The sequence below is a fragment of the Caretta caretta genome, chromosome 9 (genome assembly GCF_965140235.1).
Source record: "Caretta caretta isolate rCarCar2 chromosome 9, rCarCar1.hap1, whole genome shotgun sequence".
NCBI classification, from domain to species: Eukaryota; Metazoa; Chordata; order Testudines; family Cheloniidae; genus Caretta; species Caretta caretta.
Genome location: NC_134214.1, coordinates 61,651,509 through 61,678,483, shown reverse-complemented (window position 1 = coordinate 61,678,483; position 26,975 = coordinate 61,651,509). Strand labels below are relative to the sequence as shown.

At 44.8% G+C, this 26,975-nt stretch overlaps 1 protein-coding gene across 7 annotated transcripts in view; it reads right to left on the bottom strand.

Annotated features, from left to right (window-relative positions):
- ENOX2 (ecto-NOX disulfide-thiol exchanger 2) overlaps positions 1 to 26,741 on the bottom strand; it is a 134,985-nt gene extending 108,244 nt beyond the window's left edge. For 4 of the 7 annotated variants that reach the window (XM_075132369.1, XM_048863438.2, XM_075132371.1 and 1 more), the window contains exons 1-2: positions 26,365 to 26,477; positions 14,592 to 14,904 (exon numbers count right to left, since the gene is read on the bottom strand). Coding sequence is in view for 3 of the 7 variants with exons in the window: in XM_048863434.2 (XP_048719391.2) it covers positions 26,365 to 26,407 (43 nt within the window). In the remaining 4 variants the exon portion in view is untranslated. Of the gene's footprint in view, positions 1 to 14,591; positions 14,905 to 26,364; positions 26,487 to 26,509 lie in introns of those variants that run through there. The other 3 variants (XM_048863434.2, XM_048863435.2, XM_048863436.2) reach the window with 2 other exon arrangements.
- Between the last annotated feature and the right edge of the window lie 234 nt (positions 26,742 to 26,975).

Below are 26,975 nucleotides of genomic sequence, written 5' to 3'. Positions count from 1 at the left end.
TTGCCTTCTATGACGAGATAACTGGTTCTGTGGATGAAGGGAAAGCAGTGGACTTGTTGTTCCCTGACTTTAGCAAAACTTTTGACACACAGTCTCCCACAGTATTCTTGTCAGCAAGTTAAAGAAGTATGGGCTGGATGAATGCACTATAAGGTGGGTAGAAAGTTGGCTAGATTGTCGGGCTCAACGGGTAGTGATCAATGGCTCCATGTCTAGCTGGCAGCCAGTATCAAGCGGAGTGCCCCAAGGGTCAGTCCTGGGGCTGGTTTTGTTCAATATCTTCATAAATGATCTGGAGGATGGTGTGGATTGCACCCTCAGCAAGTTTGCAGACAACACTAAACTGGGAGGAGTGGTAGATATGCTGGAGGGTAGGGATAGGATAAAGAGGGACCTAGACAAATTAGAGGATTGGGCCAAAAGAAATCTGATGAGGTTCAACAAGGAAAAGTGCAGAGTCCTGCACTTAGGACGGAAGAATCCAATGCACCACTAAAGACTAGGGACCGAATGGCTAGGCAGCAGTTCTGCAGAAAAGGATCTAGGGGTTACAACGAACAAGAAGCTGGATATGAGTCAACAGTGTGCCCTTGTTGCCAAGAAGGTCATTGGCATTTTGGGATGTATAAGTAGGGGCATTGCCAGCAGATCGAGGGATGTGATCGTTCCACTCTATTCGACATTGGTAAGGCCTCATCTGGAGTACTGTGTCCAGTTTTGGGCCCCACACTACAAGAAGGATGTGGAAAAATTGGAGAGAGTCCAGCGGAGGGCAACAAATATGATTAGGGGACTGGAACACATGACTTATGAGGAGAGGCTGAGAGAACTGGGATTGTTTAGTCTGTGGAAGAGAAGAATGAGGGGGGATTTGATAGCTGCTTTCAACTACCTGAGAGGTGGTTCCAAAGAGGATGGATCTAGACTATTCTCAGTGGTAGCGGATGACAGGACAAGGAGTAATGGTCTCAAGTTGCAGTGAGAGAGATTTAGGTTGGATATTAGGAAAAAATTTTTCACCAGGAGGGTGGTGAAACACTGGAATGCGTTACCTAGGGAGGTGGTGGAATCTCCTTCCTTAGAAGTTTTTAAGGTCAGGCTTGACAAAGCCCTGGCTGGGATGATTTAATTGGGGATTGGTCCTGCTTTGAGCAGGGGGTTGGACTGGATGACCTCCTGAGGTCCCTTCCAAACCTGATATTCTATGATTCTATGATCCAGACTGAGTAGAACTGTGTCACCCCTGCTCTCTAACCTGGAGTGCCCTTTACAATGCCTTGCTGCTGTAGCCACCAACCCAGACAGCTCACAAACAGCATCCAGCATGTAAATCATGGCCTATTGTTTGTGTTCTGCCGTCAGCCAGCCACACCTTGGCTTTTACCAGCCTTAAAGAGTACCACAGGGTGACCCTAACATACTCCCAGTTCCAGATTTTCCATGTACGTCCTGTACTGCCCAGCCCTCTCCTGATCAGTACAAGTTATATTAAATATATGATCCCTTTAAGGGAATAATATGCACACAACTTGTTACCCCAAATGGAGCTACCCAGACACTTCAGCTTGAACACACTGGATTAGATAAAACAATCAAATAATTTTATTAACTATAAAGAGATTTTGAATACAAGTGATGAGGCATAAGTCAGAAATAGTTACAAGAAAAATAAAGATAAAACAATTACTGGTGCCTAATTTAACACACTATATTAGATTCCAAGCAGTCTGACTGGCCAAACTGTGCAGGTCAGGACCCCTCTCCCAGGGCTTATCTACACTGGCAAGTTTTGCCGATGAAATTAATGTCGACACGAAAAAAACGACAAAAGCGAAGTCGCCAAAGCGTGTCTACATTTGCTCCCTCTGTCAACAAATTGTGTCCACATTCGGGGCACCACCATTGTCAAAGCAAGAGCAATGGACTTTTGGTATGTATTCCACAGTGCCTGGCGACAACATCTATCGCTAGGTGTTGTGGGAATGCAGAAACGGAGCGTGGTGCATCCTGGGATGTGCAAAATGTACTGTCATTCACTGCTTTGGGTCCCAGCCCTCCAATGGTTTCTGGTTTCCTTTGATGCCATTTTTCCAACTGTCAGTCTTTTGCAGTGAGCACTAGCATCTGCAGTGAGAACATGGATCCTGCACTTCTCTCCTATGCACTTGTCATAAATATAAAGGGAAGGGTAAAAACCTTTAAAATCCCTCCTGGCCAGAGGAAAAACCCTTTCACCTGTAAAGGGTTAAGAAGCTAGGATAACCTCGCTGGCACCTGAACACAATGACCAATGAGGAGACAAGAGACTTTCAAAGCTGGAGGGGGGGAGAAACAAAGGGTCTGGGTCTGTCTGTGTAATGCTTTTGCCAGGGACAGAACAGGAATGGAGTCTGAGAATTTAGTAAGTAATCTAGCTAGAGATGTGTTAGATTCTGTTTGTTTAAATGGCTGAGAAAATAAGCTGTGCTGAATGGAATGGATATTCCTGTTTTTGCGTCTTTTTGTAACTTAAGGTTTTGCCTAGAGAGATTCTCTATGTTTTGAATCTAATTACCCTGTAAGGTATTTACCATCCTGATTTTACAGAGGTGATTCTTTTTACTTTTTCTTCTACTAAAATTCTTCTTTTAAAAAACTGAATGCTTTTTCATTGTTCTGAAGATCCAAGGGTTTGGGTCTGTGGTCACCTATACAAATTGGTGAGGATTTTTATGAAGCCTTCCCCAGGAAAGGGGGTGTAAAGGAAAGGGAGGATTTTGGGGGAAAGACGTTTCCAAATGGGCTCTTTCCTAATAATAATAATACCGGTTAGACGCTTGGTGGTGGCAGCGAAAGTCCAAGGGCAAAAGGTAAAATAGTTTGTACCTTGGGGAAGTTTTAACCTAAGCTGGTAAAAGTAAGCTTAGGATGTTTTCATGCAGGTCCCCCACATCTGTACCCTAGAGTTCAGAGTGAGGTAGGAACCTTGACATGGTGGCAGAGCAGTGGGATTAACTTGAAAACATTTTGAGATCAATTTGAGATTTTTTGAACCAGAAGCACAGATTTTAAAAGGGAATTTTTTTTCCTTTGGGCTGCTGGAAAGCAGGTTTCCAACTGAAAGCAGTTAGAGTTTTTTTTCCTCTGCTTTGGGGCCAGAGCAGAGACAAAAGGGAATTGTCTTTTGTGAGCTGGAGTTTTCTCTACCTAAAGACAGGGTAGTTAACCTCCTGCAGGGAAATTCACAAGTCTTCACAGACCTGAAGAAGATTTGTTTTTTACCTAAGAGCAACTAGAGGGGTTTTCTGCCTATTTGCCGGGAGACAAAGGTATTAGGGTTTTTGGGTTTTTTTGGTTGTTGTTGTTGGGGGTTTTTTTAAGATTTTTCTATAGGCTGACAATCACTATCAGAGAACATAGGTATCATATTACAGCACAGCAAAATTTTACAAGCCAAGTTTTTTTGTTTGTTTGTTGGTTTTATTTCTAACTCTCGGGTGTAAAGTTAGTTAAAAACAGAGAGGTAAAGATGACAGAAACCAAGACACAACAGAAATTGGAGTTAGCCAGACTGGGGGCAGTGAAAGAGGCAGAAAAAGCCCTAGAAGCTGCCCACAGGAGAGAAATGGAGGCAGCAAAAGAGGCAGACCACCACCAAGAGGCTGCCCACAGGCGAGCAATGGAGGCAAAGGAAAAAGAAATGGAGGCAAGGGCCAAAGAACTGGAGGAGAAGGAAAAAAAGAGAGGAAGCATGCACTGGAGATGGAGAAGGCAAAGGCTCAGCAGAATATACCAACAAACCCTAGCAATCTTTCTCCAGGTACCACTTCCCATCCCAGAAAGTTCCCCACCTACAAGGCAGGCGATGATACCGAGGCCTTCTTAGAAAACTTCGAAAGGGCCTGCCTTTGGTACAGCATCTCTACAGACCAATACATGGCAGAGCTATGGCCGCAGCTCAGTGGACCCTTAGCTGAGGTGGCGGCTGAAATGCCTAAGGAACACATGAACCAGTATGAACTGTTTAAAACCAAGGCGAGGGTCAGAATGGGGCTAACACCCGAGCATTCCCGTCGACAATTCAGAGCCCTAAGGTGGAAACCAGACGTGTCATTTACCCGACATGCCTACCACATTGTGAAACATTGGGATGCCTAGATATCAGGAGCAAGCGTTAAATCTCCAGAAGATTTGCCCTTCCTAATGCAAATGGACTAGTTCTTAGAGGGTGTTCCTGAGGAAATAAAGATACATCCTAGATGGGAAGCCCAATACTGTAAGCGAGGCGGGGGAGATTGGAGCCAAATGGGTGGAGGTGGCAGAAAAGAAAAAAACTGGTTGCAGTTGGAGTGGATACCAGAAGGGACAACCTCAGACCACCCCCTACTACCGGCCAAGGCCCCAACTACCCTCCAAGGAACCCTCCAGACACCTTATCGTCCCGCCACACCATTCTCCAGCAACCCACCTTGCCCAAGTGACCCGTCAGCTGGACGATGTTTTAAATGTAACAAGCCGGAGCATGTAAAGGCCAACTGCCCCAAGAACCCCAACAGATTATTGCAGTTCATTGCACTGGAATCACACCAGAGGTCTTCAGGCCCAGATACCTCCCAGATACCCTTGGAGCGGAGGGAAACCGTGAGTGTGGGCGGGAAGAAGGTCACCGCGTGGAGGGACACTGGAGCATAAGTGTCACCTATCCATGCTTCCTTAGTGGACCCAAACTTAATCAACCCAGAGATCCAAGTGACAATTCAACTCTTCAAGTCAAACTCTTTCAATTTGCCTACAGCCAAGTTGCCTGTCCAGTACAAGGGCTAGTCAGGAACATGGACTTTTGCAGTCTATGATGATTATCCCATCCCTATGCTGTTGTGGGAAGACTTGGCCAATCATGTGAAGCGAGCCAAGAGGGTGGGAATGGTCACCCGCAGCCAGGCTAAACAAGCCGTCACACCTAGCTCTGTTCTGGAAACTTCTACCAGGACCCGGTCAGAGGTGATGGACCCGGACACCAGGCCAATGTCTGCAACAGCAGTAGTGGATCCAGTCCCAGAGACCCAGACAGAGCCAGAACCTGAACCGGTGGAACAACTAGCACCAGACCCATTGCCAGGACTGAATCCAGTACTTGCAACCCCAACACCAGAGGGCCCCACCAAACCTGAACCGGCAGCAGCTGATAACCCTACACAAGAGGCTCAGCCGGAGCCTGAACCCCAACATAGTGCACCAGTGGAGAGCGGTTCACAGTCAACGGAAACAGCCCCATCCCCCACATCGCTTCCAGAGGGACCAAGCATAGGTCCACAATCCAATGAGGAACTGATGTCTCCAGCGTAAAGAGAACAGTTCCAGACCGAACAGGAAGTAGATGAAAGCCTCCAGAGAGCTTGGACAGCGGCACGGAGCAACCCACCGCCTCTCAGCTCTTCTAATCGATCCAGGTTTGTTGTAGAAAGAGGACTTTTATACAAGGAAACTCTTTCTGGTGGACACCAGGAAGACTGGCATCCTCAGAGACAGTTGGTAGTTCCAACTAAGTACCAGGTAAAGCTCTTGAGCTTAGCCCATGATCATCCTAGTGGCCATGCTGGGGTGAACAGGACCAAAGACCAGTTGGAAAGGTCATTCCAATGGGAGGGAATGGGCAAGGATGTTTCTACCTATGTCCTGTCTTGTGAGGTATGTCAAAAAGTGGGAAAACCCCAAGACTAGGTCAAAGCCCCTCTCCAGCCACTCCCCATCACTGAAGTTCCATTTCAGTGAGTAGCTGTGGATATTCTGGGTCCTTTTCCGAAAAAGACACCCAGAGGGAAGCAGTACATACTGACTTTCATGGATTTTGCCATCCGATGGCCGGAAGCAGTAGCTCTAAGCAACACCAGGGCTAAAAGTGTGTGCCAGGCACTAGCAGACATTTTTGCCAGGGTAGGTTGGCCCTCCGACATCCTCACAGATGCAGGAACTAATTTCCTGGCAGGAACTATGGAAAGTCTTTGGGAACCTCATGGGGTAAATCACTTGGTTGCCACTCCTTACCACCATCAAACAAATGGCATGGTGGAGAAGTTTAATGGAACTTTGGGGGCCATAATACCTAAATTCGTAAATGAGCACTCCAGTGATTGGGACCTAGTGTTGCAGCAGTTGCTCTTTGCCTACAGAGCTGCACTACATCCTAGTTTAGGGTTTTCACCATTTGAACTTGTATATGGCCGCGAGGTTAAGGGTCCATTACAGTTGGTGAAGCAGCAATGGGAGGGATTTACACCTTCTCCAAGAACTAACATTCTGGACTTTGTAACCAACCTACAAAACACCCTCCGAACCTCTTTAGCCCTTGCTAAAGAAAACCTACAGGATGCTCAAAAAGAGCAAAAAGCCTGGTATGATAAACATGCCAGAGAGCGTTCCTTCAAAGTAGGAGACCAGGTCATGGTCTTAAAGGCGCTCCAGGCCCATAAAATGGAAGCTTCGTGGGAAGGGCCATTCACGGTCCATGAGAGCCTGGGAGCTGTTAATTATCTCATAGCATTCCCCACCTCCAACCGAAAGCCTCAGGTGTACCATATTAATTCTCTAAAGCCCTTTTATTCCAGAGAATTAAAGGTTTGTCAGTTTACAGCCCAGGGAGGAGATGACGCTGAGTGGCCCAAAGATGTCTACTACGAAGGGAAAAGTGCTGGTGGCATGGAAGAGGTGAACCTCTCCATGACCCTTGGGCGTATGCAGCAAAAGCAGATCCAGGAGCTGTGCACTAGCTACGCACCAACGTTCTCAGACACCCCAGGACTGACTGAACGGGCATACCACTCCATTGACACAGGTAATGCTCACCCAATTAAAGTCCAACCTTACCGGGTGTCTCCTCAAGCTAAAACTGCTATTGAACGGGAGATCCAGGATATGCTACAGATGGGGGTAATCCGCCCCTCTGGCAATGCATGGGCATCTCCAATGGTTCTAGTTCCCAAACCAGATAGGGAGATACGTTTTTGCATGGACTATCGTAAGCTAAATGCTGTAACTCGCCCAGGCAACTATCCAATGCCATGCACAGATGAACTATTAGAGAAACTAGTTCATCTCTACCTTGGACTTAACAAAGGGGTACTGGCAGGTACCGCTAGATGAATCCACCAAGGAAAGGTCAGCCTTCACCACACATCTCGGGCTGTATGAATTTAATGTACTCCCTTTCGGGCTGCAGAATGCACCCGCCAACTTCCAAAGACTTGTAGATGGTCTCCTAGCAGGATTAGGAGAATATGCCTTCGCCTACCTTGACGATGTGGCCATATTTTCGGATTCCTGGGCAGAACACCTGGAACATCTACAAAAAGTCTTCGAGCGCATAAAGGAGGCAGGACTAACTGTTAAGGCTAAGAAGTGTCAAATAGGCCTAAACAGAGTGACTTACCTGGGACACCAGGTGGGTCAAGGAACTATCAACCCCCTACAGGCCAAAGTGGATGCTATCCAAAAGTGGCCTGTCCCAAGGTCAAAGAAACAGGTTCAATCCTTCTTAGGCTTGGCTGGTTATTACAGGCTATTTGTACCGCAATACAGCCAAATTGCCGCCCCACTGACAGACCTAACCAAAAAGAAACAGCCAAATGCCGTTCAGTGGATCAAAGAGTGTCAGAAGGCCTTTAACCAGCTTAAAGCAACACTCATGTCTGACCCAGTGCTAAGGACCCCAGACTTTGACAAACCATTCCTAGTAACCACCGAAGCGTCTGAGCATGATGTGGGAGCAGTTTTAAAGCAGGAAGGACCAGATCAAGAATTTCACCGTTGTGTTTCTCAGCAAGAAGCTGTCTGAGAGGGAAAGCAACTGGTCAGTCAGTGAAAAAGAATTTTACGCCATTGTCTACGCTCTGGAAAAGCTACGCCCATATGTTTGGGGACAGTGTTTCCACCTGCAAACCGACCATGCTGCACTACAGTGGCTTCATACCACCATGGTAAATAACAAAAAACTTATTCAGTGGAGTTTAGCTCTCCAAGATTTTGGATTTCGACATCCAACACATCTCAGAAGCTTCTAACAAAGTGGCTGATGCACTCTCCCATGAAAGTTTCCCAGAATCAACTGGTTAAAATCGTCCTTGAGATGTGGAAAATATTGTTAGTCTTTGTTAACAGTTGTGAGGACATCGCGCATGGCAGCGGAGTTACTCGCAAAGTTACTGACAGAAGTTGAATTGCAGGCACCCGAGTGTGATATGGACAACAGCTACTTATCAGTGCTTTGTGCACGCACAGAGCAGCTGCATATAGTACACCGTCGCTTTTGGGCTAGGGAAAAAAGCACTGATTGGTGGGATCACACTGTCATGCAGGTGTGGGATAAAGACCAGTGGGTACGGAACTTTAGGATGCGTAAAGCAACCTTACTGGAGCTATGTGCTGAGCTGGCCCCCAACTTGCGGTGCAAGGACACCAGAATGAGAGCTGCCCTTTCGGTAGAGAAGCATGTTGCAATCGCTGTGTGGAAGCTGGCAAATCCAGACAGCTACGGGTCAGATGCAAATCAATTTGGAGTAGGAAAGTCCACGGTTGGGGCTGTATTACTCCATATGTGCAGGGCAATAAATTGCATCCTGCTGCAGAGGACTGTGACTCTGGGAAATGTGCATGACAAAGTGGATGCCTTTGCAGAGATGAGCTTCCCTAACTGTGGTGGGGCAATTGATAGCGCACACATTCCAATTTTAGTGCCAGACCACCTTGTCTCTGAATACATCAATAGAAACGGATACTTCTCCATAGTGTTGCAGGAGCTTGTGGATCACCAGGGGCGTTTCACTAACATCAACGCAGGCTGGTCTGGAAAGGTGCATGACGCACACATCTTCAGGAAAAGTGGCCTGTACAGAAAGCTGCAGGCAGGGTTTTTCTTTCCAGACCACAAGATCACAGTGGGGGATGTGGAAATGCCCAAACTAATCCTGGGAGACTCATCTTACCCCTTACAGCCCTGGCTCATGAAACCTGATACCTGGTTTCACCTGGACAGCAGCAAAGAGTGTTTTAACAACAGGCTGAGTAGGTGCCACATAGTGTGCCTTTGGCTGTTTGAAAGGTCGCTGGAGGTGTCTCAATGGCAGGCTAGACCTTACCGAGGATAATATTCCTGTGGTCATAGCTGAGTGCTACACTTTGCATAGTCTGTGTGAATCTAAGGGTGAAATGTTTGCTCAAGCGTGGAGCACTGAGGCAGAGCGCTTGGCTGCACAGTCTGAACAGCCAGATGCTAAGGCTGTCAGAGGAGCCCAGAGGGCTGCTATTATCAGAGAGGCTTTGAGGAACCACTTTGGCAATGAGGGGCAGTAACACGTCTGCTTTGGAGTTGCTTCCCTGGTACATCCATGTACAATTTTGGGGCCCAAGATCCATGCAACAAAATGCTTCAGAAGCCTGTTCCCGAGAGTGTGAGAGAGACACGGCTGTGCAGAGCCAGGGAGGGAGGTGGGGGGCTGATGTCAGGGGTGTCCCTTGTCCACTGCCTCAGGACTGGTTGCTTCTGGCGGCTGTCTGAATTTATAAGACAGCGTACCGACAAGCTCACTCTCCCCCAACACACACACTTTCTCTCTCTCTCTCTCACATACACACTCCCCCACACACATTCCCCCAGCAGTCTCTCTCCTCACACATACACACTTCCTATCACACACTCTGCCCCTCTCCTCCACACACACTTCAGTTGAAAAGCAGCTGGCAATCTAGCAGGAGGCCCATGGAACAACTGGATTGAGAAATCTGCATCATGTGACGCTGTACCTGCCCCATGAGGCATTGCAAACCCTTCCCAAAGCACTCTGCGGCCAGTTGCACAGTGGGATAGCTACCACAATGCACTGCTCTGTGTCGATGCAAGACCCGCTATTGTGGATGCACTCTGCCGACACAAGGGGCATAGTGTGGACATGCAACAGCTGTTTAATTAAAGCACTTTAATTAAAACGGCATAACTTTTGGCGACAAAACTCTGCAGTGTAGACATAGCCTCAGTCCCCCTCTTGAAAACATTTCCAGGAAACAAAGGTAGAATCTATGTGGAAGGATGTTCCCTGCTGGTTTTATACATGTTTGAACTTCCTTTGCCTTTCTTTCCTGCTTGATGACTCTGTTTACTACTTAAATGCAAATTATGAGGAGCACACATTCCTTTGTTTAGGACAGATCTGTTTGTCAGCTTCAGCATGGGCAGGGATGTGGTGTTTGAAACATGTACACCCTAAAGGGGATTTTTATAACTTCACATACAATGTTGCAACTTATTTTACCCAGGACAATACAGACCAGCAAATTATGAGTTTTCAAATGACCTTTCAAGGCATACCTTATACAAACTTTATTACAATAATGGATAGGGTGTGAACACAACAGTATGGTGCTACAGTTTCTCACATCAGCCATCCTGGGAAAAAATGTTGATTCATCTGGACTAGTAGGGACATCATGATAGCAGGTCAGTTGAATCCTAACAAAAAACTTCTGCTGTGTCAGGATTTAAGATTCCTGGGAAAGAAAGGAAGGAAGGAGCATCACTTAATTCCTAATATATTCTCTCTTCCCTGTCTTTGTTGTTTGGCTTCTGTCCAATCAAGTGCAAACTAAAGCATTTCTGTATTACCATGATTACAACTGACATAACAGGAGACAGCAGCGTAAACAGCCTTGCCTTCAGAGGAAGGAGAACTGGTAGGAATTAGCCAGGACATGCCAGGCAGATGTCATCCAAGACCAGAAAAGTTTATAACCGACTTGTTCCTGCTTGCAGTACACAACAATAAGACAGAAGTTATCCATACTTCTTGCATTTGTCTAAAGAGCTGTGATAATCTTAATCACTGGTTAACCAAAATCCAAACAGCAGATTAACTGTGTTCCCTGGCAACACGTGTTGATTGACACATTAGGACTCCATTAGCTTGCATGGCTGACTAGTGTTTTCTTTTTCAGGTATAGAGGTTTTTAGTATCAGCAACAGATTTTCAAAACAACTTGTTCCTTTTGAAGGATTTTTTTTTTTTTTACATTAAATAAATAGAAGGGGAGGGAGAGAACATTCCCTAAATGCAAGGCCATCTGACTTTAGAATTCCAGTTCTTGAGTTCTCTCCATTTTGAGTCTGTTGGATGTTTGGAAGGATTTCTGCAGTGAGGTCACTATGCTAAAAGCAGGCCAAGTACTTTACCATAAAGCCCAAGAAACATGGCTAACTTCTTAATGCCATAACAGTAAGAAAAGGACTCGAAGCAACACCTTGAAGCCTGATACACTTTCATCACAACAAGTCTGTCACCCAAACTTTGGCAAGTGAAGCAGTTTTTGTTGTGGGCATAAAAAAAAAAAACTTATATTTTCCCCTATGACAATGCCTGAGCTTCATACTTGAAAGAAGGAAAGAAGCTAGTTTTGCAGAAATGACTTCCTACTTCACCTACCCTCCTCCCCCTTCAAAAGTCCCCATATCATATGGCTACAGCTGAACCTCCATGTGGAGGCCTGCTAAATGGAGCCACTTGAGACAGACAAGAGACAGCTGCCCTCACTGATTTACCATGAGCAAAGGACACTTGCTCTTGATATTGTGCTGTTTCCACACAACTATAAGTCAATTTTTTAAATCCATTTATCTATTTCCAAAAGTACCCATTCATCATCAATAATCCTACCCTGTACCACCACACCCTGGATCCAAACCCTCTACATTCCCAACTTTACCCCTCCACAAACATGCCTTCACTCCCAAAAAGCAAGTACATGCTGGAAAAGTTAACAAATCCAGGTTCTTGCAGACTAAATGAAGACAGCACGTTGTAAAAGCTGAGAACGTCTCAGGAAAAATACCCTGCTAGTATTTCAATTTAAAATGGAAAAGGAGATGTTCTAGGTGGAGTTAATGGTTATATGCAGCTGTATCAAATAAGGAGAGATGTGATCGCTCATCGTACTTTTCTTTGGTGAACAGAAACAAAAACATTTAAAAAAAGAAAGCAAGGCCTCTTCTACAGCTTAAACTGTTTGCCTGTAAGGGATCGACATTTCACAGAGGAACTTTCACAGGGGTCTCTGAAAAAGCCTGGAAACAGTATACTGAAAATCTACTAAGTCTTGTCTAAGGCTGCTGCAAACACCAGCACCAGGCTATCATGGTGAGGACTAGCTGCTGGGTTCTCTAAGCAGAAGATGCTTTCTGTCAAGTACCTGGAATAAGGTTGATTCCACACCTTCATCAATAAGCTCAGAAAGTAATGGATAGACATTTCAAAAGGGAACCATCTCCAGGTGCCTTGAAATATCTGCTTTGTGGACCTGGACTGTCTCCAAAGTGAAACAAGGCCAAAACCAAACTGACATTAACACTTTATCGTCTGCAGGAGTGTTATTCCCTCTGCCTTCGCCTCCGGTAAAAATATAATTGTATTCAGAAGATTCTTCCATGTGTCAGAATTTCACTCCTGAACACTATCATCATCAGCCCCTTTGTCTCTAACAGGCCCTGCAGACTACTGCATTGATGCTGTGCACAGGCCACTAGCATCAAGACAAGCTCCAACTGCTTCAGAGTAATTGAGGCACAAGCTCCAATTCAAACACTCTCACAATGTCAAGGGTTCTTAGTACTGTCAAGACAAGATACTAGTTGTGGGTACAGAAAAGAAACCTATACCAAATAGAATGTAGTGGTGTCAGCACAAAAATCTTTGATGAAAGCTGTGCTAAATGAAGGGGGAGGGAAGGTCTTTTATGGACATCCAGCCAGCCAGTTAGCTATAAAATCCCTGTTAGTAGCTGTTCTCTACTTGCTTTACCTGTAAAGGGTTAAAAAGACTGACTGCATGCATAGGTAAAGGGAAGTGAGGGGCAACTGGCCAAGAGAGCCAATGGGAAGGCTAGAAATTTTTAAAATTGAAACAAGAATCCCCTTTTGTCTGTCTGCTGCTGTTCTCCGGAGAGAGGGGACAGAGCAAAACATGGCTAAAGCAATACTGTAAAAAGCTGTGAACCAGCTATGAAAAATCACCAGATCATATCTAAACCTACTCAATCTGAAACCCCAGATATGCAAGTAGATTAGAAAATGTCTAAAAAGATGCAATTAAAGCTTGTGGACTCCTCTGTGCTAACCCCAAATGCTTTTGTTTTCCTTGTAACCTTTAAGGTGGACCTCAAGAAAACCGTTCTTGATGCTTAATTATTAGAATTGCTCTTTTTAAATCTAGCAATACCTAAGTTCCAGGTGTATTTTCTTTCTTTTTGTTTTTAATAAAATTTCCCTTTTTTAAGAACAGAATTGGGTTCTTTGTGTCCTAAGAGGTTTATGCATATGTTGTTTAATTAGCTGATTTCACAACAGCTGATTTCTTTTGTTTTTCTTTCTCAGCTCTTCCCTGGATGGGGGGTTAAACGGCTTGAGAGTACCCCACAGGGAGGAATTCCCAAGTGCGCCTTCCTGGGTAAAAGGGTTTTTTTTTTTTGCATTTGGGTGGTGGCAGCATCTACCCATCCAAGGTCAGAGAAAAGCTGTAACCTTGGGAGTTTAATATCAGCCTGGAGTGGCCAGTATTAATTTTTAGAATCCTTGCAGGCCCCCACCTTCTGCACTCAAAGTGCCAGAGTGTGGAATCAGCCTTGACACTAACAAAGCAGTCTTGTTAAATGAAGACATCAGTTTGAACACATTATTTTGTCTATTTCTGTCAAATAACTGGTACACCAACTCACTAGAAATTGGGGCCTGGGACCCTAGAGATGTCTGGTGCTTAGGGCCAGAAGTAGAGGATAGAGCCAGTTGCATACCTGCAATCAAAGAGACACTTCTCTCTAGACTACAGAAGTAGTGATGTCTTGTTCAATGAAGCTTTGAAACAAAACACAAGACTGACACATTAAAGTTGACCTGAAAAACTTTGAATATTTCTAACAGCTCCCCTATGTTTTCAAGTTGTAATCTCTCCACCACCACCACCTTTTTTTTTTTTTTTTTTTTTTTTTGAAATTTGGCTGTTATGCCTCCTTAAAGTTTGCCTTTTGGACACACCCCACTGGCCTCAGCAATTTGTTGAACTTCCTTTTCTGTGAAACAGTGACAGTCTAAATCCTACAGACATGTCAATCACTGACTAATCAGAGCTCCTTCTAGTCTCCAAGCTTTATCCCCTCCATGCTTTCTATATTGGAAGGTAGGAATATAACCTAAACAATGTAACAACTTTAAACAAACACTATAGCAATATATATGTAAAGAGTATTATGGAAAGGGGAAGGCTGTTTGCATCAATTCTACATGTCAGCAGAGGGCAGATTTTAAATCCCTTTCATTTGTGTTTTTCAGTGGGGGGGTCAGAGACACTATTTTCAGTTTTAATGGTCATGAAGACATGGGTTTTGACAAACTAAATAAAAAGCAGCAGTGGGTCTTCACGAACCCTGAGAAACTGTAAAAAATGAACAAACTCAAAAAAGCTTTGCAGGTCACTTCTGAGGCACAAAGTGCACTGAAGTCTCAACTACTGATGTCACCAACACCCTAGCTCTCACTGACTTATTTTAAAAAGGTATCAAAGTGGAGCTCCAGTACTTCTCACCAAATCAACAAAGACTTCACATGAGGCTAGGACGCACAACTCCAGTTGATTCAAGGCCTGAAGTCTTCAGGAAGTTCTCAGCTACCTTCTCAGTGAATTTACAGGAAGCATGAGAGGAAGCCAGAAGAGCTTTTAGGGCACCCCATCCAAGACTTGACTGCTTACATTGATATCTTAGAGGCTGTCTAACAGCCAAGCCTGTCATACTTCATTCCTAGGTACAGGATACAGCAGTCATGCCTGTCTTTGATGGACATTGTCCAACCACGTTCAGAACACTTCTTAAAGCCAGTGGGTTTTTTCTTTTCCAGACCTGAAAGAGAAAACAGGAGTCATCCATGCAAGCTGAAGTACAGTCCTAATGAGTCAACCAACTCACATGGTGCCAAGGAACAAGAAAAGAGAACTGATGTGCTAATAGGTATAGAAGGCTGCTCAAGGCACAAGTTTTCCAATTCCAGCAAAGAAGCAACACCACCAACTGCTAACATTGCTGATTATTTTCTTCTTTTAAATGAAACTAGCATTCAAAGTAGCAGACAGACAATTAAAATAAAATCCTGTGGCAGAAGAAACTAATGAGGTGTTAAGAGACAGACAGCTATATGGCCTGAATTAGCAGAAACAGTGATGCTAGAGAGCTCCTTCACCTGCCAGAGAATGAAAGGAACTGGTTGCTGAAGAAACAGGAGATGCTGGTGTTCCATAGCAGGAGCTGACAAGACATCCCCTGCTCGAAACAACAATTTCAGAAAGCTGAACTGAAGAAATTCCAGCACTGGCGCACAGACCCACGTGTGGGAATCTGTGATGATGGACCTCTTAGCAGAAGTGCAATATCAAAAGCAACAGAACTCTTGCTAGATGGTCTTGATAAATTTGTAGCTGTTTTGGGCAGGGGGGGGGGTTTCTTGACTGGAAGTCAGTTTTGATATTCAGAAGTGCCAAACTGGTAAATTGGCAACAGGATCCAAGAATGCTTTCCCCAGCCCGATTTACATGTATTTGGTGAGGACATCTGACCTCTTCTTTTGAATGTATGGTTGACATTCATCCATACTCTTTTTTTTTTTTTTTTTTTTTTTACCTGCAGGGCGGGTTACTGGGATGTGCTCTTAGAGCTACTGCTGAAGACCATTTGGAAACTTCAGCTGGTACAAACTATGACTGTTCACTCACTTGGAGTGTTTCTCATGGACTGCACAACACTTGGGCCGTGCTTCAAGACCATGCCAGCTTGCGATACATGGCTGAGGAAAATTCAAGATGTTGGCTTTGATTTTTAAGCCCTACATAGTTTGTGTCCTAGCTACCTTAGGGCCTGATCCTGTTCCAATGAGATACATGAGAGTTTTATCACTGACCAGACCCTCAGAGGCCACCTCTCCTATCCCAAAGTTGATATCACCTGAAATGCTCACGTTTCTCAGCCTTTTGATCTATATATCTAGGGGATGGGGGGAAGAGTATTTTTATATGAAGTTAAAGGTAAGAGTCCTCAACTATAGAACTAGTTTCTCTGCCCCAGAAGGTGGTCCAATAATATGTCCAGAGTTTGTTAGGCCTTGTAGAAAGGTTATCTGTATATACAGGCTTTTGTCTGAGGGGCTATTTGGAGAAGCTGGTGTTCTGCTGGGGCCTAAAAGAATTTGACTCCTTCACAGTAAGCCAGGTTGTTAAGTGATAAGTTTCTTAAGTGTATTTTAAGTTTTGCATATGTAAAAAGTGTTGTAATTTAATAAAAATGCACTTGTGTCTCTCAGTCCTCTCCTTCTCTCGCTCCCAACAGAAGTCAAATCTAGCATGCCAGAAAATTTGATCCAAAAATTGAGTTCAGGAGGGAAAAGATTACATGACCTGGACTCTAGTAGCATATATAAAAATCATCAATCTTGAACAATAGTAAAACACTCGTGTCCCGAGACCCCAGGTATCATTTTAAACAAGATCTGAACAGCCAGGCATTAAATGACGGTCTCTTAATATCCACTGGAAGGTTGCAACACTGAACACTTACAGAATCTCTAGCACACACACTGAAAATCTGTTTGTTGCTGATAGGTCTCCTTATCCAGAAACATATTATCATCTGCATCATAAACATCAATGACAGAAGGGGAAGTAAATGCTTCTCCTGAGAATGATGGGGGGGGGGGGAAGAGGGGGAAAGCTAGAAATTCAATCAAGCTCCTCCCTGTTTACGGGCTGACTGAACTCTAGAGTCAATATTACTTAAAAGTAAATTAAAAGTTAAAGGTATCTTATTCAGGTCAACCATATTAAAGAAATCTTCACTCCAATACATACTGAAGTTAGTTCAGAAGAGTTACAAGGGCACAACAACAACAGACTACATATTCTGCTGCATTCTAAATGGCCCAGTATGGGACTCACCTGCTTTGAACAGATGCACTTTGTGGAGGAAATCTCATATGTCACAGTTATTTGATCACAGTGATGACAATTCTCTACATATAAATGACCACATGCAAGCTAGCTCCACACAGTGTATTTTGTAAACAGAATTAGGGATTAAATTTCACAGAGGCTTTTCTAGGACAAGTATCTTGCATAGGCATCTACCCTACATATTTTGAAAAGTTTGTAAGGCATGATGTAACTGTTAGAGACTTTTCCTGCACATACTTACAGTGCACCCTTTTAAACACACAAGATATGGTACAATTTTTAAACTAATTATACAAGCGAGGATTCTCTTCTATGCACAAATATCCTCATACACTGAGGGCTGGTCTGCACTATTGCAGTAAATCAATATAATGTAACTGAAGTCGACGTAGTTAGACCCACTTACCGCAGTAGCTACACTGCACTGTGTCGACAGGAGAGTCTCTCCCATCGACTTCCCTTACGCTTCTTGGGGAGATGGAGTACACAAATCATAAAATATTAGGGTTGGAAGAGACCTCAAGAGGTCATCTAGTCCAATCTCCTGCTCAGAGCAGGACCAGCACCAACTAAATCATCCCAGCCAAGGCTCTCTGAAGCCGGGCCTTAAAAACCTAAGGATGGAGATTCCACCACCTTCCTAGGTAAAGTGTTCCAGTGCTTCACCACCCTCCTAGTGAAATAATGTTTCTTAATATCCAACTTAGACCTCTCCCACTGCAACTTGAGACCACTGTTTCTAGTTCGGTCATCTGCCACCACTGAGAACAGCCTAGCTTCATCCTCTTTGGAACCCACCTTCAGGTAACTGAAGGCTGCTATTATATCCCCCCTCACTCTTCTCTTCTGCAAACTAAATCACCCCAGTTCCCTCAGCCTCTCCTCATAAGTCATGTGCACCAGCCCCCTAATCATTTTCGTTGCCCTCTGCTAGACTCTCTCCAATTTGTCCACGTCCCTTCTGTAGTGGGGGGACCAAAACTGGACACAATACTCCAGGTGTGGCCTCACCAGTGCCGAAGAGGGGAATAATCACTTCCCTCAATCTGCTGGCAACGTTCCCACTAATACAGCCCAACATGCCATTGGCCTTCTTGGCAACAAGGGCACACTACTGACTCATATCCAGCTTCTCGTCCACTGTAATCCCCTGGTCCTTTTCTTCAGGACTGCTACTTAGCCAGTCAGTCCCCAGCCTGTAACGGTGCACGGGATTCTTCCTTCCTAAGTACAGAACTCTGCACTTGTCTTTGTTGAACCTCATCAGAGGTCTTTTGGCCCAATCCTCCAATTTATCTAGAGTGCTCTCCCACGATTTAGTATGCCTTCACCAGACCTGCTACATCAACACTCGCTGCATCGATTGCAGCAATAGTGATCTAGCAGTAAGTGTAGACAAGCCCTGAGAAGAGAAAAATACTCTTAAATAACTTAGGTCAGTCCTGCAAAGCCTTAGCCACATGGGTAATCCTATCTACTTCAATTGCACTGCTCATATAGGTGAAATTGAGCATGTTCTTAAGTATTTGCAGGATTAGGGCCTTCATGTTGTCTTGATCATAGTAACTCAAAACCATCAATTAGTATGTTATTTAGATTTACAAATTCTATTACGTGTAACTACTGTCTTTAGACAAAAGCAATGTAGGACAGTCTACTTGAATTTTTTTGCTGACTAACTTTTTAAAATTCAGTTTCTGATAAAGTTTATTTAAATAACAGTATGTATTACAATAGAACCTCAGAGTTACAAACACCTTGGGAATTGAGATTGTTTGTAATTCTGAACAAAATGCTATGGTTGTTCTTTCAAAAGTTTGCAACTGAACGTTGACTTAATACAGCTTTGAAACTTTATTATGCAGAAGAAAAATGTTGCCTTTAATCATCTTAATTTAAATTAAACTAGCACAGTTTCCTTGTCAGATTTTTTTTTAAACTTTCCCTTTGTTTTTTTAAAGTCCTTTATGTTCAACAGTACTGTACTGGGTTTGGTTGGTTGGTTATTTTTTGTTATTGTTTTTTTTGGGGGGGTGGTCTCTGCTGCTGCCTGAGTGCATATTTCCGATTCCAAATGAGGTGTGTGGTGGACAGGTCAGTTCCTAACTCTGGTGTTCATAACTCTGAGGTTCTACTGTAAGTTTTTTTTCTACCTATCAACCTGAAACTGTATGGCCACAATATCTTTATTATCGTACAGCAGTAGTTGCACCATAGTTAGAATGCATTACAGGTTCCATTTTACAGGAATTAATTGCTTTAGTTGGACCCCTTTTGCAAAAAAATCTGAAGCACTGTGGCCTCTTGCTTGCTTCACAGTTGTTCCTCATGTGCTGATCCACATAATATCAGTTAGAAAGATGAAGTGATTCTTTAGACTATTTTTGAGAAAAAACATTTTTTACTTAAAACATGTTTAGAAAATAAAACAGTGGTGTAATCCACTGAGAAAGTGTGAGAAGGCCTCCTCTAGGGGCTGGTCCACAAAGATTTAAGCAGTTACTCCTGTTGCTGAATGGATAGTGGTGTGAGCTGGGAATCTGAAGGTCCAGGGTTAAATCCCTGCTGTTGGCCTTAGTGAGAGATGTTATGGTTACATGTTATTCACACAGTGAGAAGACCTCTTTAAAAGAGGTTTTGTATTGAAGTTATAATTACAGCTATGATTTTGGCCTGGGTATTTTTATTAAAAGTCACAGACAAGAGGTGGGCAGTAAACAATAAAATCACAGGAATGTACACACAGTAATGCAGCTTTCACTACACCAATACAGCAGCTCTTAAATGGCCTATTAAACTTTATATAATTTTGATTACTGACAAGATTAATTGTTAGTAAATGACCATTTTACATTCTAACAGTTACAGCTTTCTACAATTCTGAAAGCAGAGGCCCAGGCCCTGCTGGGCCACTGCCCCAGGAACCCTAAGCCTCGCCACCCGTAATTTAGCTTTGCGGTGCCTCCTGTGGTGTGGGGCCCCAGGCAAATGCCCAGCTTGCTAGCCCCGAATACCGACCCTGGCAACAATGGGGAACAAAATGGTATTTTTGACATTTGTACTGCAGATTTTAAAGGAAATAAGCGATTTCTCATTTTTTTCCCCTCAAATCTAATATTTATTGGAATTTTCCAGAACTCTTGGATAGCTCTTAAAATCTGGGAATCCGTGACCTCCGTAACAGAATCATAGCCTTAGCTATGACAATCAGTAAATGATGACAAGAATTGTCATTTCACACTTCAATCATTTGTCATGTGCTCAGATTGCAGGTGTTGCACACTGGTAGGCTTGAAGGTTGAGAGGTGTGCTTCACAGTGGCAGGCACATGGGATCTAAATAAGCAGACATGCTGCTGGAGTGCAAGCACGCACCCTTCTGATACAGCCACTCCTGGCGGCATCCAGTTTTTGAGTCCATGAGATGTAGCGTGTTTCAGAGTGAAGATGCAGAATCCTACATGGAGATTCCCTTCAACTGGCAGGTTACATGATCTCTTCTAATCACAGCAGGTTGTTCTTCATGTGCATAATTAAGCAATTATTAAGTGACATACAATAGGGTGTTAGACGCCATGCTTGGGTTGGCAGGGAACTGGGTTTCTGCTATGTACATGGATATCTACTGTCCTAGCGGAGGAGGTATATGACATAGCATGTTGTCCTTGTTTTAAGTTGGCAGGGAAAGAGTTAACCCTCTTGTCCTAGGAAAAGGCACAGCTGTTTCCACTGACTGCAAAGACACTGGAGAAGAGATAATGATCTTCCTCCCACAAGACACATGAAATATGCAATGGGAAGAAGTCTCCTGCAAGACCCTCCAAAGGGAAGCCTGGAAAAAGGCTGCAGGCCCATTTCAGCCAAGAGAAGAACTATGAGAACTGTTGAGCTATTGCAATATGGGGTCAAGGACTAACCCCTTGTCACAAAGGGGAGAACAGTTTGGGCATGAAGAAGTCCAGAAAGACCACTGAGGCACTGACAAATGCAGACAACATCCATGTTGGTATTTTGTTGGCCACTGAACCTGGAAGGCCTTGTTGATTTGGTCAAGAGCCGAAATCTCTTCGAATCTCTCACTCATCTGAAATAAAGTTGCCATTCTGAGGGGAAGTAGACACAGATGTACTCGGTGGTAAGTTTAACCTCCACACAAGGAGAGAGTGTTACAGAGACAGACTCTCCTGAACCACACTGCAATCCTCGTGCCTTTGTTCAGCCACGAGCTGGTTGAGTTGTGCCATTTCTCTCCCCCTGTAAGTAAACATCTCTTCTTAAACAAACTGACTCCTTAAACCCTCACTGAAGAAGATTAGCAGTGACAGTCCTCTGTGAAGAATGGCTGAGGAGCTAAATGAAGAGTGAAATCCCTCTCTCCTGAACCACACATCCAAATCAGACTCAGAATAGAGAATAATGTATTAATACGATGATGTATTCATAGAAAGCAATCATATTCCCTCTCAGCCTCCATTTTGCTAGACTTCACAAGCCAAGCTATTGTATTCACAAGCCAAGCTCTTATAAGATAGACCGGGGTAGCCAACCTGAGCCTGAGAAGGAGCCAGAATTTACCAATATACATTTCCAAAGAGCCACAGTAATATGTCAGCAGCCCACCATCAGCTCCCCTCCGCCCCTCCCAATCAGCTGTTTCGTGGTGTTCAGGAGGCTCGGGGGGGGGGGGGGAGAGGAGCGAGGGCATGGCAGGCTCAGGGAAGGGGTAGAGTGGGGGCTGGGCCTCTGGCAGAGCCAGGGGTTGAGCAGTGAGCACCTCCCGGCACATTGGAAAGTTGGCACGTGCAGCTCCAGCCCTGGAGTCGGTGCCTATACAAGGAGCCACATATTAACTTCTGAAGAGCCGCATGCAGCTCCAGAGCCACAGGTTGGCCACCCCTGAGATAGATCCTCCATTCCACTGATCATCTCAGAAGCCCTTTCCTGCACCTGTTCAAGATGGAATTCATCTTTCTTGAAAATGGGTGACCAGATGAGGTCTTACCAGAGCTGGTATAATAGCATTAATACTTCCCCTATCTCCAGAGGCAACATGTAACTGTTGACAATGGGGGGGCACAATTTAAAAGTTCAGGGGAGGGTGGGGGCACGTGACCAGCCCACACGTGTCTCTGGGTGCAGGAACCCTTCCAGCCTCACCTCCCTGGTCCAGGGCCAATCCTACCTGGGGCTGGGGCTGCAGGAGCAGGGAGCATATGCTGCCAGGCCAGCCTGGGCCCCTGGCAGGGAACTCAGCAACAGAGTTTCTCCCCAGAGCTCCCGAGCCCTAGTGGACCCCTCAGCAGGGGGAGGGGCACAAGCAATGCCCCTAACTCAGGCTAAGTACAGGGAACGTACTCCCAGCACCTTCCTAAGTGACCTGTGCCCAGCCCAGGGCCTCCATGCTCCACTAATTAGGTGTGGCTGTACTAATTAGGTGCCTGTACCTTGGAGAAGATGTACATGTAAGGTGAGGTGGTGGCCTTGGGGGGAATAGAGGGTAGGTGGGAGGGAGTAGTGGGGTGAGAAGAGGCGGTGGGGGGAATTTGGGACGTGAAGGGCTGCAGCGGCCAGAGAAAGAGGCAGCTGCCCGAGAGAGACCCCACTCCTTCCCAGTCCCTGCTCAGGGGCTGCTGCGGCAGGGGAGAGGGGGCACACCCATTGCATTAGAAAGGCAAGACTATAGATATTAAAATATCCGTTGTGCTTTTATTTGCAGAACAAAAAAACATTATTAAGGTTGGTTTTTTTTATATAGTGCTTTTATCCAAAGCACTTTACAATATTTAGCTAATGGCACAAACAACACTTGGAAAGATCATTAAGTGGTCTGCGGAAAAAAAAGTTTGTGAACCACTGTTCTAGAATAACAAAAACTCAGTAGAGAAGTGACCTGGTCACATCTCATCCTGTTAAATCAAAATTGTGGGTTTCCATCTCTTTTGCTGTACTTTATACATACATAAATTCCAAGGCCAGAAAGGACTGTTGTGATCATCTAGACTGCCCTCCTGTACAGCACAGACCATAGACACCCCCAAAATAACTCCCACAGCAGATCTTTTAGAAAAGCATCCAATTTGGATTTAAAAATGGTCAGTGATGGAGAATCCATCACGGCCCTTGGTCAGCTATTCCAATGGTTAATTACATTCACTTAAAAATTTACACCTTCTTTCCAGTCTAAATTTGTCTAGCTTCAACTTCCAGCCATTGTATTGTGTTATACCTTTCTCTACTAGACTGAAGAGCTTATTATTAAATATTTGTTCCCCATGTAAATATACTGTAATCAAGTCACTCCTTTCCTTCTCTTTATTAAGCTAAGTGGATTGAGCTCTCTGAGTTTATCACTATAAAGTATGTTTTCCAATCCGTTTTAATTCTTGTGGCTCTTCTCTGATTGAACTCCCTCCAGTTGATCAGTTCTTGAATTGTGGGTACCAGAACTGGACACAGGATTCCAGCAATGATCACACCATTACCAAATACAGAGGTAAAATAACCCCTCTACTCCTACTCAAGATCCCCATTTATGCATCAAAGGATTACATTAGCACTTTCGGCCACTGTCACACTGGGAGCTCATGTTCAACTGATTACCCACCATGATGCTCATATCTTTTTCACAGTCACTGATAGAGTCCCCCATTCTGTAAGTACGGCCTACATTCTTTGTTCCTAGATGTATACATTTAGCCATTTTAAAATGCACAATGCTTGCTTGTGCCCACTTTACCAAGTAATCCAGATTGTTCTGTATCAGTGACCTGTTCTCTTCGTTATTTTCTACTCCCCAAATTTTTGAGTCACCTGCAAACTTTATCAGTGATGATTTCACATTTTCTTCCAGGTCACTGATAAAAATGTTAAACAGTTTAGGGCCAAGAACGGATCCCTGCGGTGGCCCAACTGGAAACACACCCACTCAATGACAATTTCCCATTTACAATTACATTTTGAGACCTATCAACCATTTTTTAATCCATTTCATGAGTGCCATGTTAATTTTATATCATTCTAGGTACTTTTTTAAGTCAAAATGTTATTCAGCATTAAGGCAAACACCTTAGTGAAGTTTAAGTATTTTACATCAATGCTATTACCTTTATCAACCAAACCTGTAATCTCATCCAAAAGATATATATAAAATTAGTTTGACAGGATCTATTTTCTAGAAACCCATGTCAATTTGCATTAATTGCATTACCTTCCTTTAGTTCTCGATTAAGCATGGTTCAATGTCAGACTGACAGGCCTATAACTACCCTGGTCATCTCGTTTACCCTTTTTAAATATTGGCAAAACATTCGCGTTTTTTCCTGCCTTCTGGAACTTCCCCAGTGTCCCAAGATTTATTGTAAATCAGCATCAATGGTCCAGCAAGTTCCTCAACTAGTTCTGTTAAAACTGTTGGGTGCAAGTTATCTGAAGTTGCTGATTTAAAAATGTCCAATTTTAGTAGCTTCTATTTAACATGCTCCAGAGATACTAGTGGAATGTTAAGAGTATTATTGCAAAATAGTGAAACAATTATATCTGTTTTTTCCCCCTCAAATACAGAAAAAGAAATATTTATTGAACACTTCAGTCTTTACTGCATTACTATTGCTAATTCTACCATTTCCATCTAGTAATAGACTAATACCATTTTCAGGATTCTTTTTGTACCCAATACATTCAAAAAACTTATTGTCCTTAATTCTGCAAGCCATAGATTTCTCCTTGTGTTCCTTGGCTTCCCTTACCAATTTACTAGAATTCCAAACTTTTGATTTATAATCAATACGATCAACAATATAAAATGCTTTTACAGATGCCTTCATTTCCCCCCTAAACCAGGTTGGCTTTTTGAACCAGTACAGACTTCCTCCTCAATTTTGGCTTTTTGAGCATCTAGGAAGGTGCTCTCCAATTATTCCCAATTATTTTTCTGAACGAATTTTTCAGCTGATTTGGCTCATAACTGTTTTCAGCTTTGTGAAATGGCCCTATTAAAGCACCAAATATATATATTACTGGTCTGGACTTTATTCTGCCTGCACATTATAAATGTGATCAAGCCATGATCACTAATATCTAAGCTACTGAAGTCTCCCATCATTACACAGCTTTCTCCCCCAACCCACCCACCCAAGCACGTTGTAGATAGGTGTGTAAGGAACTGGTCATCCTGCTCCCTAGAGTGATTTCATGGTCTGTAGCTGACACTGACTAATACCCCATAATTTCATATTATTTATTATTATACAAATACCAAAGACAAAGTCTATGATAACTTAATTCTCAACTGTCCTGGAATTTTCATTTCTGGTCTAAAATATTGAGAATTTTGCCAAACAAGGCAATGCACCACTCAATTATGTTAAAGTTACAAAACAGCTGGCTAGTGAATTTACACACTTGTTTCAGTGTCTTATCAGAAGCTCTCTTGCTGGAGACAAATTAACACAAAACTCTGAAAAAATGGATCTTTGCTACAAGAAGAGGATTTTGAGAGAGTTGAAAGCTCCGGGACAAAGTTAACTGCCAAGAAATCCATGAAGTTTCTGGTCATGGCAAGAAGTGTTACATAGCTAGGTAGGCCTGAGGTGCCCATAGGCCTGTGAAACACAAGAATATAACACATGCACACACACAAAAAATGGCCTTTCAGAAGCAAGCCCCAACAGAAGAAGCCAAGGCAGTAAAGCCAAAGCTGAGAACATAAGAGGATAAAAAGCCTGAATGAATACCCATTCGGGTGGTGCACACAGGATTTGCTAGCTGGGAATTTTGGGTACAGGTGTAAAGGAAAAGCAGGTACATAAGGCTGAACTGAGACAGTCTGGGATCCCAAGCACACACCACAGGTTCCTCTGTAGCACTGTGCTGTGGTACTGCCCTCCTCCTCTGTCTGCACCTGGAGTTAAGAAGGAGCGGGGCCTCTCCCAAACAAGCAGCAGTATGATGAGAGAGAGGCCCCTTTCAATCAGAAATCAGCAGGAGTGCACCCCCAGGACTGACCCCAACAGCCAGCAATGGGCTGTGCAGTGAACACAGGGCTCACATCCTGCTCGAGCTATCCTTTCGGGCTGCCTGCAGACTCAGACACACACCTCCGCCTCAGCAGCGCTCAAGGCCTCTTGTCCGAGCAGGGAATCCAGCCCATCGCTTCGGGCACGAGGCCCCAGGCAAGGCCTCTCTTCCAGGCTCTCACCCAGCACGGGCAGCGGGGTGATGCTCCGGCCAAGCGTCCCTGCCCTGGGCCTCCCTCACCCCCAGAGCCCGGCCCGGAACCTCGCGCCCCCAGGGACACATACACCCCGCTAATACCCGGGGGGCAGCTCCCTCCACCCAGGGCCCCTCCGCCCCAACTGGTCCCTCACCTGCCGCCCTCCGGGCCGCGCAGCCCTGATACTCCTTATACATCCGCAGCACGCCCAGCAGCTCCCCAGCCTGCGCCCCACACAGGCCGCAGAGACAGCCCCGCCCCAAAGCGGCCTGCGCCGCCTCCCATTGGCCATTGCTCACCGGGGGCGCGCCGTGTGCCCTGAGGCATGCTGGGCAAGGTAGTTTCTTGGGGGGCACTCGGTCTCCGATTGGCCGTCAGGACTCCGGACGCGAGGCCTTCTGGGTAACCTAGGCCGTAGCGGCTGTACCCCAGAGCGGACCGTGGAGAGAGACGCGCTGGGCTGCAGCAGAGCAGCCCGCCCTGCAAGTCTCAGCGGGCCCCGCGCAACTCCCGCCGCCGGCCGGCCTGAGCCGGGGTGTCTGAGCGGAGAGCGCCCGACGGGGGCGCCGCAGGCCCGTTACAAAGGGACGTACAAAGCCTCTGACAGGACCATCGTCGTCCCGCGTGACCAGGCGTGCGTGGAAACCATGGCGACGGCCCAGAGCCAACCTCAGTGAAGGTTGCCATAGCAGCCAGAGCATCCGGAGAACATGCAGGGCTTAGGGGCTAGAGCTAGGGGTGCTCCAGTGGTTTCCATCTGTGCAG